We start from the raw sequence: 12327 nt of genomic DNA on the forward strand, positions 1-12327 counted from the left end.
TTGAGGCCATTTTGGATTCAGAGATGGACACCAGCATAAGCGTATGTCAGCTCCTGTGTCAGCTCCTCCAGATAATGAACAGCTTTTCATAATAGAATTTTCCAAATATAATGACAGTATAATAGGGTAGTTGTAAAACACACAAATATTTAGGAATGATTCGAGTAGGTTTGAAAATTTAATTATGAACTTTACCATTCCCTAACAAGCCAAAGATATTCTTATTAATGAGGGTTATAGATTCTTGTTAGGAAGGCAGGAGGAGGCCCCTCAGAAGGCAGAAAAAATCTGGATGAAGGGACATGGTAAGAGGCTATGACAGCCAAAGGGCAGAGAAAGGATGAGACTAGAGGAGGTGATAAAAGTTCAAATGTACTTTCTTGGAGAATATTCACGGGGTGTTAGAATTCTGGATGAAAATATCTTATGGAGCTTAGAGATGTTAAAAAAATTCTGTTCTGGGAAGAAAGGGGCAATGAAGTTTCCCTTCCCACATACAAAAAGCTTACATACCCTCAAAAATATATCATAAAAAATACTTCATAAAGACAATTATAAAATACAACTACAGGGGCTTCCCTGGTGGTGCAGTGGTTAAGAGTCTGCCTGCCGATGCAGGGGACGCGGGTTCATGCCCCGGTCCGGAAGATCCCACATGCCGTGGAGCGGCTGGGCCCATAAGCCATGGCCGCTGAGCCTGCACGTCCGGAGCCTGTGCTCCGCAACGGGAGAGGCCACAACAGTGAGAGGCCCGCGTACTGCAAAAAAATAAAAATAAATAAATAAATACAACTACATATAGCATGTATTATTTAATTTGATGTGTATTTCCTGCATATATCTAAAGGATAAAACAACCTCTTAAATTTCCTCTCAGAAAAGTTCAAAGCTAGTCAGCAAATTTAGTAAACATGTCCATGATTATTAATGAAATTGAGTCTCTTCATACTTTTGTTGGTCATTTACGTTTATAGAATAGGTTTGAATTAGAATTAGGTTTCTGTTCACATTTCTTGGTCCAGTATATCTAAAAATGTCCTCAAATAAATAAGCCTACAGATAACAATATACTGGATATAGATCCTTTATCAATTATGTGTCAGTCTTGGCTTTCTTTTCATTTTATTTATGGTGGCTTATAGAAGATTTTGATTTTAATGTGTGAGATTTATTGATTTTTCTTTTACAGTTTGTGCTTTTTTGGTTTTTATCTTTAAGAGATCCCTCTTTACTCACATATCTTAAAGATTTTCTCCTAAAAGTTGTAAATATTTGTTTTTGACATTCAATTTATAAACTGAGGCAAGGTAGAGATTTAATTTAATTTAATTTTCAAATGGAAGGCTAATTGCCCCAGCTCCACTTATTTAAAAGCTCATCCTTTACCCACTTATTTGTAACACCACCTTTGTCATCAAAATTTACCTTTTTATTCACTCACATTACAGAATAGTGTAACATTTAAAACATTTACCACTGGGGAGGGAGAGAAGGGAAAAAATAGGAGTGGGGGAGTGGGAGGTACAAACTATAGGTATAAGACAGGCTACAAGGATGTATTGTACAACACGGGGAATATAGCTAATACTTTGTAATAACTGTAAATGGAGTGTAATCTTTAAAAATTGTATTAAAAAATTACTATCTTAAAAATAAAAGCATGGGTGATTATTAAACTTCCTAAATTTAAAATAAAAGATCTTAGGGGGAAATGGGTGTCATTAAAAATGCCATTTTTTCTTTTAAAAATATATCACTATCCTCATTAGTAGGGTAGTGTCAAAGGACACAAGAGCCAACCTAAAAGGACTCCTTTTTTCTTGAAAAGTAATGGCTACAAACGACCCAATTTAAGCATGAAAAAAATGAGCACCATTATTAAATCACATAAACATACAAAAACCATACATACAAAAAACATACAAAAAAAAAAAAGTTTGATCACTAACAAGGGGACTAGGGCACCAATTCCTCACTCTGAAAATTGGCAACTTATTTACTTGAGCAGCTGTCCTGCCTATATTTTAATTTATTTATTTTACTTATTTAAAAAAAATTTTGTTTTTGGCTGTGTTGTGCCTTCGTTGCTGCGTGCGGGTTTTCTCTAGTTGGCGGTGAGCGGGGGGCTACTCTTCGTTGCGGTGCGCGGGCTTCTCATCGCGGTGGCTTCTCTTGTTCCAGAGCATGGGCTCTAGGCATGCGGACTTCAGTAGTTGTGGCACGCGGGCTCAGTAGCTGTGGCTCGCGGGCCCTAGAGCGCAGGCTCAGTAGCTGTGGCGCACGGGCTTAGTTGCTCTGCAGCATGTGGGATCTCCCTGGACCAGGGCTCGAACCCGTGTCCCCTGCATTGGCAGGCAGATTCTTAACCACTGTGCCGCCAAGGAAGTCCCCTGCCTATATTTTAGAGAAACCAAATAACCGTATTTAATAAAGGAAACTGTCTTTACAGAATTTTAGGCAACAACTGTGGGAAGAATAACAGAATTAGAAAAGCACTCTTTGCCCAATTAATTGGTTCAGTGAAGATAACTGGAGGAAATGGTTAGATAAAGGGCTGATGGGGACTTTATAATGGAGCCATCAGGCTGTGATTCCTCTGATCCATCTCAGCATAAGACTGAGAGTGGGGATGATGCAGGCCTCCCACCAAGATGTCAACATGAACCTATTCAACTCTTTCTGAGTACCTCTGATTTTCAGGGCATACCGGGGATGGATACAAATGCAAACAGACAAATACAGATTGTGGGATATTTTATAGGACAGTTGACCTAGAATCTTGCATGAATTAATGACATGATGGAGGGGCAAAAGGAGAGGAGGGAGGGGGAGAGACTGATTTAATTAAAAAGGACCAGAGAGCAAAGTAGAAATAGAGACTCAGAGGTAGAAGACAAATGTATGTCTACCAAGAGGGCAAGGTGGGAGGTGAATTGGGAGATTGGGATTGACATATATACACTATTGATACTATATATAAAATAGATAACTAACAAGAACCTACTGTATAGCTCAGGGAACTCTATGCTCTGTGGTAATCTAAATGGGAAGGAAATCCAAAAATGAGGGGATATATGTATACGTATAGCTGATTCACTTTGCTGTACAACAGAAACTAACAGAACATTGTAAAGCAACTATACTCCAATAAAAATTAATTAAAGAAAAATAAGATGACCAAAAAAAAAAAAACGAGAGAGATATAATCACTAAATGCAATGCATAGATCTTACATGGAACTGGATCAGATCAAACCAGCTGTAACAAGACATATTTGAGATAATTGGGTAATTTGAATATAGTCAGGATATAGATGATACCAAGGAATCATTGTTAATTTTGTTAGGTGTAATAATGTCATTGTGGTTAATGTAAGGTAATATTGATGTCTTTTAGAGCTATATATTGAAATATTAGGGTGAAACAACAAACAGCATAGGATTTTCATTAACACACTTCTACCAAAAAAACAAGTGTTGCAAGAATTCCAAAATCTCAATAGTTACTGAATTTGGGTGATCAGTGTAAAGGGGGTTCTTTATAATCGTTCCACTGTTTTTGAATATAATTGAAATTTTTCATAACAAAAAGTTAAAAATAAATTTGAGATTTGTTTAAAAGAATCCATGAAGTTTGCCAGATTAAAGGAAGATGGTAGGAGCTTTTTAAATTTTATGAACGTGAGTTCAAATCAGAGGATTTGAATGTTTTCCTGGAGTCTCCTGGGGAGTGGCTTTTGGGACTAATAAATCAACTTTGACATTTCAGTATGAGGAGATCAGAACATCACTTTAAAACTCAACCATTCTTCATTTTACTTACTGCAAATTGTACAGTCCCAAAAGTCCCATTCCTCGAAAATCTGTTTTAGGATCATCACCTTGGAAACCAATTTCACACCACTGCTTAGAAATCCGGGATTCCAGTGGAGTATTGGGCTTCAAGAATTTCCATAACTGAAGAAAAGAAAAAAATTAGCCTGTTGATATACACACATATAATACCTTTCTTATTGACTGAAATTTAGTAAACTACATTATTAGGACGAACTTTGGAAATCTGAATATATGCAAATACATTACAATTGAAGATTTGATTATCTTTCAATTATCTATGACAGCAGCTCTCAAAGTATGATCAAAAGACTCCTAGGAGGGACCCTAAGACCTTTTCAGAGAGCCTAGGAGGTAAAAACTATCTCATAATAAAACTAAGAGGTTACTTGTCTTTCACTCTCATCTTCTCATAAGAATACAGTGGAATTTTCCAGAGGCTGAATGACATGTGATGATCTCATTGTTCTGAAGGCAATGGAATGTACACTTGTATATTTTGGTGTTTTTATCTTTCTGTTTTAGCTCCTAAACAGAAATGTGTGTGTGGTGTGTGTGTGTATGTGTATATGTGTGCGTGTGTGTGTTTGTATATATATATATATACACACATACATATGTATGTATGTATGTATAAATATATACACATACACACAATCTTCTACAAAAGTTCTTTGGAGTCTTCAAAAATATTTAAGAGAATAAAGGGAAGGGGAGAAGAGGAAAAAATTTGAGGGTATGCATTATTCAAATCCTCAGATGATTATCTCACTTTACAAACAAAACTTTTAGCAGCATTGTTAATAAAAAGAAAAGTGAACTGACGAGTTTCATTTCTCATCTATAACAAGGGTGAAAGTAAACAAGCATCATATAGCTGAATAAAGAAAGATCAGTAGGGAGACCTTCAAGGGGGCAGAAGAGTAAGACGTGGAGATCACCTTCCGTCCCCCCCCCAATACATCAGAAATACATCTGCATGTGGAACATCTCCTACAGAACACCTACTGAACGCTGGCAGAAGACCTCAGACCTCCCCAAATGCAAAAAACTGCCCACGTACCTGGGTAGGGAAAAAGAAAAAACAGAGACAAAAGAATAGGGACGGGACCTGCACCAGTGGGAGGGAGCTGGGAAAATGGAAAAGTTTCCACACACTAGGAAGCCCCTTCACTGGCAGAGACGGTGGGAGGCAGGGGTGGGTGGGGGGAGCTTCGGAGCCATGGAAGAGAGCACAGCAACAGGGATGCAGAGAGCAAAGCGGACAGATTCCCGCACAGAGGATCAGTGCCAACCAGCACTCACCAGCCTGAGAGGCTTGTCTGCTCACCCGCCAGGGCGGGTGGTGGCTGGGAGCTGAGGCTCCATCTTCTGAGGTCAGATCCCAGGGAGAGGACTGGGGTTGACTGTGTGAACATAGCCTGAAGGGGGCTACTGTGCTACAGGTAACCAGGAGTGTGTCCGGGAAAAAGTCTGGAACTGCAGAAGAGGCAAGAGACTTTTTCTTGCCTCTTTGTTTCCTGGTGCGCGAGGAGAGGGGATTAGAAGCGCCACCTAAACGAGCTCCAGAGACTGGTGCGAGCCCTGGCTATCAGCGCGGACCTCAGAGACGGGCGTAAGATTCTAAGGCTGCTGCTGCAGCCACCAAGAAGCCTGTGTGCAAGAATAGGTCACTATCCACACCTCCCCTCCCGGGAGCCTGTGCAGCCCGCCACTGCCAGGGTCCCGTGATACAGGGACAACTTCCCCGGGAGAACACACGGCGCACCACAGGCTGTTGCAACGTTATGCCAGCTTCTGCCACGGCAGGCTCGCCCCACATTCCATACCCCTCCCTTCCCCCGCCGCGCCCCCCCACCTGAATGAGCCAGAACCCTCTAATCAGCTGCTACTTTAACCCCGTCCTGCCTGAGCAAAGAACAGACGCCCTCAGGTGTCCTACACGCAAAGGTGGAGCCAAATCCAAAGCTGAACCCCAGGAGCTGTGCAAACAAAGAAGAGAAAGGGAAATCTTTCCCAGCAGCCTCAGGATCAGCAGATTAAATCTCTACGATCAACTTGATGTACACTGCATCTGTGGGATGCCTGACTAGACAACAAATCATCCCAAATTGAGGCGGTGGACTTTAGGAGCAATGACATATATATTTTTTCCTTTTTCTATTTTTGTGAGTGTATATGTGTATAGTTTTACGTGTGATTTTGTCTGTATAGCTTTGCTTTTACCATTTGTCCTAGGGTTATGACTGTCCTTTTTTCTTTTAGTATAGTTTTTAGCACTTGATATCATTGGTGGATTTCTTTTTCGGTTTGGATGCTCACTTCTTTCCGTCTTTCTTTCTCTTCTTTATTACTTTTTAATTTTTTTATTTTTAATAATTATTTTTTATTTTAATAACTTTATTTTATTTTATTTTGCCTTTGTTTCTTTCTTTTTTTCACCCTTTTATTCTGAGCCGTGAGGCTGACAGGGTTTTGGTGCTCCGGGTGGGTGTCAGCCCTGTGCCTCTGACGTGGGAGAGCCGAGTTCAGGACATTGGTACACCAGAGACCCCCCAGTTCCACGTAATATCAAAAATCTCCCAGAGATCTCCATCTTAACGCCAAGACCCAGCTCCACTCAACGACCAGCAAGCTGCAATGCTGGACACCCTATGCCAAACAACTAGCAAGACAGGAACACAACCCTACCCACTAGCACAAAGGCTGCCTAAAAACATAATAAGGTCACAGACACCCCTAAACACACCACCAGACATGGATCTGCCCACCAGAAAGACAAGATCCAGCCTCATCCACCAGAACACAGGCACTAGTCCCCTCCACCAGGAAGCTGACACAACCCACTGAACCAACTTTAGCCATTGGGGGCAGACACCAAAAATAACGGGAACTACAAACCTGCAGCCTGTGAAAAGGAGACCCCAAACACAGTAAGTTAAGCAAAATGAGAAGACAGAGAAACACACAGCAGATGAAGGAAAAAGGTAAAAACCCACCAGACCAAAAGAATGAAGAAGAAATAGGCAGTCTACCTGAAAAAGATTTCAGCGTAATGATAGTAAAGATGATCCAAAATCTTGGAAATAGGATGGAGAAAATACAAGAAATGTTTAACAAAGACCTAGAAGAACTAAAGAGCAAACAAACAATGATGAACAACACAATAAATGGAACTAAAAATTCTCTAGAAGGAATCAATAGCAGAATAACTGAGGAGGAAGAACAGGTAAGTGACCTGGAAGATAAAATAGTGGAAATAACTATTGCAGAGCAGAATGAAGAAAAAAGAATGAAAAGAATTGAGGACAGTCTCAGAGACCTCTGGGACAACATTAAATGCACCAACATTTGAAGTATAGGGGTCCCAGAAGAAGAAGAGAAAAAGAAAGGGATTGAGAAGATATTTGAAGAGATTATAGTTGAAAACTTCCCTAATATGGGGAAGGAAATAGTCAATCAAGTCAAGGAAGTGCACAGAGTCTCATACAGGATAAATCCAAGGAGAAACACGCAAAGATACATATTAATCAAACTATCAAAAATTCAATACCACGAAAAAATATTAAAAGCAGCAAGGGAAAACAACAAATAACATACAAGGGAATACCCATAAGGTTAACAGCTAATCTTTCAGCAGAAATTCTGCAAGCCAGAAGGAGTGGCAGGACGCATTTAAAGTGATGAAAGGGAAAAACCTACCACCAAGATTACTCTAGCCAGCAAGGATCTCATTCAGATTTGACAGAGAAATTAAAACCTCTACAGACAAGCAAAAGCTAAGAGAATTCAGCACCACCAAACCAGCTTTACAACAAATGCTAAGGGAACTTCTCTAGGCAGGAAACATGACAGAAGGAAAAGACCTACAATAACAAACCTAAAACAATTAGGAAAATGGTCATAGGAACATACATATAAATAATTACCTTAAATGTAAATGGACTAAATGTTCGAACGAAAAGACACAGACTGGTTGAATGGATACAAAAATAAGATCCGTATATATGCTATCTACAAGAGACCCACTTCAGACCTAGGGACACATACAGACTGAAAGTGAAGGGATGGAAAAAGATATTCCATGCAAATGGAAACCAAAAGAAAGCTGGAGTAGCAATTTTCATATCAGACAAAATAGACTTTAAAACAAAGACTATTACAAGAGACAAAGAAGGACACTACATAATGATCAAGGGATCAAGCCAAGAAGAAGATATAACAATTGTAAATATTTATGCACCCAACATAGGAGCACCGCAATACATAAGGCAAATGCTAACAGCCATAAAATGGGAAACCGACAGTAACACAATCATACTAGGAGGCTTTAACACCCCATTTCCACCAATGGACAGATCATCCAAAATGAAAATAAATAAGGAAACACAAGTTTTAAATGACACATTAAACAAGATGGACTTAATTGATATTTATAGGACCTTCCATTCAAAAATAACAGAATACACATTCTTCTCAAGTGCTCATGGAGCATTCTCCAGGATAGACCATATCTTGGGTTACAAATCAAGCCTTGGTATATTTAAGAAAATTGAAATCATATCAAGTATCTTTTCTGACAAAAACGCTATGAGACTAGATATCAATTACAGGAAAAATCTGTAAAAAATACAAACACATGGAGGCTAAACAATACACAACTTAATAACCAAGAGATCACTGAAGAAATCAAAGGGGAAATCAAAAAATACATGACAATGAAAACACGACGACCCAAAACCTATGGGAAGCAGCAAAAGCAGTTCTAAGGGGGAAGTTTAGAGCAATACAATCCTACTTTTAGAAACAAGAAACATCTTAAATAAACAACCTAACCTTACACCTAAAGCAATTACAGAAAGAAGAACAACAAAACTCCAAAATTAGCTGAAGGAAAGAAATCATAAAGATCAGATCAGACATTAATGAAAAAGAAATGAAGGAAACAATAGCAAAGGTCAAGAAAACTAAAAGCTGGTTCTTTGAGAAGATAAACAAAATTGATAAATCATTAGGCAGACTCATCAAGAAAAAAAGGGAGAAGACTTAAATCAACAGAATTAGAAATGAAAAAGGAGAACTAACAAGTGACACTGCAGAGATACAAAGGATCATGAGAGATTACTACAAGCAACTATATGCCAATAAAATGGACAACATGGAAGAAATGGACAAATTCTTTAAAAAGCATAACATTCTGAGACCGAACCAGGAAGAAACAGAAAATATAAACAGACCAATCACAATCACTGAAATTGAAACTGTGATTAAAAATCTTCCAACAAACAAAAGCCCTGGACCAGATGGCTTCACAGGTGAATTGTATCAAACATTTAGAGCAGAGCTAACACCTATCCTTCTCAAACTCTTCCAAAATATAGCAGAGGAAGAGCACTCCCAAACTCATTCTATGAGGCCACCATCACCCTGATACCAAAACCAGACAAAGATGTCATAAAGAAAGAAAGCTACAGGCCAATATCACTGATGAACATAGATGCAAAAATTCTCAACAAAATACTAGCAAACAGAATCTAACAGCACATTAAAAGGATCATACACCATATTCAAGTGGGGTTGATCCCAGGAATGCAAGGATTCTTCAATATATGCAAATCAATCAATGTGACACACCCTATTAACAAATTGAAGAATAAAAACTATATCATCGGGCTTCCCTGGTGGCGCAGTGGTTGAGAGTCTGCCTGCCGATGCGGGGGACGCGGGTTCGTGCCCCGGTCTGGGAGGGTCCCACGTGCCGCGGAGCGGCTGGGCCCGTGAGCCATGGCCGCTGAGCCTGTGCATCTGGAGCCTGTGCTCCGCAACGGGAGAGGCCACAAGAGTGAGAGGCCCGCGTATCGCAAAAAAAAAAACAAAAAAAAACTATATCATCCTCTCAATAGATGCTGAAAAAGCTTTTGACAAAATTCAACACCTACTTATGATAAAAACCCTCCAGAAAGTAGCCATAGAAGGAACTTACCTCAACATAATAAAGGCCATATATGACAAACCCACAGCCAACATTGTCCTCAATAGTAAAAAACTGAAACCATTTCCACTAAGATCAGGAACAAGAAAAGGTTGCCCACTCTTACCACTATTATTCAACATTGTTTTGGAAGTTTTAGCTACAGCAATCAGAGAAGAAAAAGAAATAAAAGGAATCCAAACCGGAAAAGAAGAAGTAAAGCTGTCACTGTTTGCAGATGACATGATACTATACATAGAGAATATTAAAGATGCTACCACAAAACTACTAGAACTCATCAATGAATTTGGTAAAGTAGTAGGATACAAAGTTAATGCACAGAAATCTCTTGCATTCCTATACAGTAATGATGAAAAATATGAAAGAGAAATAAGGAAACACTCCTATTTACCATTGCAACAAAAAGAATAAAATCCCTAGAATAAACCTACCTAAGGAGACCAAAGGCCTGCATGCAGAAAACTATAAGACACTGATGAAAAAAATCAAAGATGATACAAACAGATGGAGAGATATACCATGTTCTTGGATGGGAAGAATCAACATTGTGAAAATGACTATATTACACAAAGCAATCTACAGATTCAGTGCAATCCCTACCAAACTACCAATGGCACTTTTCACAGAACTAGAACAAAAAATTTCACAATTTGTATGGAAACACAAAAGACTACAAATAGCCAAAGCAATATTGAGAAAGGAAAATGGAGCTGGAGGAATCAGGCTCCCTGACTTCAGACTATACTACAAAGCTACAGTAATCAAGAAAATATGGTACTGGAACAACAACAGAAATATCCTATTCAATGGAACAGGATAGAAAGCCCAGAGATAAACCCATGCACATATGGTCACCTTATTTTTGATAGCCTCTTCAATAAATGGTGCTGGGAAAACTGGACAGCTACATGTAAAAGAATGAAATTAGAACACTCCATGACACCATACACAAAAATAAACTCAAAATGGATTAAAGACCTAAATGTAAGGTGTATAAAGCTATAAAACTCTTAGAGGAAAACATAGGCAGAACACTCTATGACATAACTCACAGCAAGATCGTTTTTGACCCACCTCCTAGAGAAATGGAAATAAAAACAAAAATAAACAAATGGGACCTAATGAAACTTCAAAGCTTTTGCACAGCAAAGGAAAACATAAACAAGAAGAAAAGACAACCCTCAGAATGGGAGAAAATATTTGCAAATGAAGCAACTGACAAAGAACTAATCTCCAAAAATTACAAGCAGCTCAATATCAAAAAAACAAACAACCCAATCCAAAACGGGGCAGAAGACCTAAAGAGACATTTCTCCAAAGAAGATATACAGATTGCCAACAAACACATGAAAGAATGCTCAACATCATTAATCATTAGAGAAATACAAATCAAAACTACAATGAGGTACCACCTCACACAAGTCAGAATGGCCATCATCAAAAACTCTACAAACAATAAATGCTGGAGAGGGTGTGGAGAAAAGGGAACCCTCTTGCACTGTTGGTGGGAATATAAATTGATACAGCCACTATGGAGAATAGTATGGAGGTTCCTTAAAAAACTACAAATAGAACTACCATATGACCCAGCAATCCCACTACTGGGCATATACCCTGAGAAAACCATAATTCAAAAAGAATCATGTACCACAATGTTCATTGCAGCACTATTTATAGTAGCCAGGGCATGAAGCACCTAAGTGTCCATCGACAGATGAATGGATAAAGAAGATGTGGCACATATATACAATGGAATATTACTCAGCCATAAAAGGAAACGAAATTGAGTTATTTGTAGTGAGGCAGAGTCTAGTGACCTAGAGTCTGTCATACAGAATGAAGTAAGTCAGAAAGAGAAAAACAAATACTGTATGCTAACACATACATATGGAATCTAAAAAAAAAAGGTCATGAAGAACCTAGGGGCAGGATGGGAATAAAGATGCAGACCTACTAGAGAATGGACTTGAGGATATGGGGAGGGGGAAGCTGGGACAAAGTGAGAGAGTGGCATGGACATATATACACTACCAAATGTAAAATAGTTAGTGGGAAGCAGCTGCATAGCACAGGGAGATCAATTCGGTGCTTTGTGACCACCTAGACGGGTGGGAGGGAGGGAGACACAAGAGGGAGGAGATATAGGGATATATGTATATGTATAGCTAATTCACTTATAAAGCAGAAACTAACACACCATTGTAAAAGAATTATACTCCAATAAATTTGTTAAAAAATAAATAAATAAGTAAAGCAAAGTAAAAAAAAAGAAAACTCAGTCATGTTCATGAATAAACCTCAAAAGTTATTATCATCTTTGTTACCTGAAATAGTTTTAATTATTATCAATTATATTTTAATGGACAAATATAAATTCTAAACACTATGCTCTTCACTGCTTAAGAAACTTGTTGTACTTTTTAAACTTTGTATAAAAAGTTAGACTCAGTACATATCATTACTTGAGAGAGGGAGAAAGATTGAGACCCACAATTGTATAAA

The 12327-nt window shown here is 38.6% G+C and overlaps 1 protein-coding gene across 2 annotated transcripts in view; it reads right to left on the reverse strand.

Annotated features, from left to right (window-relative positions):
- The window catches only part of ELMOD1 (ELMO domain containing 1), a 57434-nt gene that overhangs the window by 16278 nt on the left and 28829 nt on the right, over nt 1–12327 (reverse strand). For both annotated transcript variants that reach the window (XM_029208728.1, XM_029208727.1), the window contains one exon: nt 3823–3956. In XM_029208728.1, the coding sequence (XP_029064561.1) occupies nt 3823–3956 (134 nt within the window). The remainder of the gene's footprint in view (nt 1–3822; nt 3957–12327) is intronic.

The sequence above is a fragment of the Monodon monoceros genome, unplaced genomic scaffold (genome assembly GCF_005190385.1).
Source record: "Monodon monoceros isolate NGI ecotype Baffin Bay Population unplaced genomic scaffold, NGI_Narwhal_1 Super_Scaffold_7, whole genome shotgun sequence".
Classification (NCBI taxonomy): Eukaryota; Metazoa; Chordata; class Mammalia; order Artiodactyla; family Monodontidae; genus Monodon; species Monodon monoceros.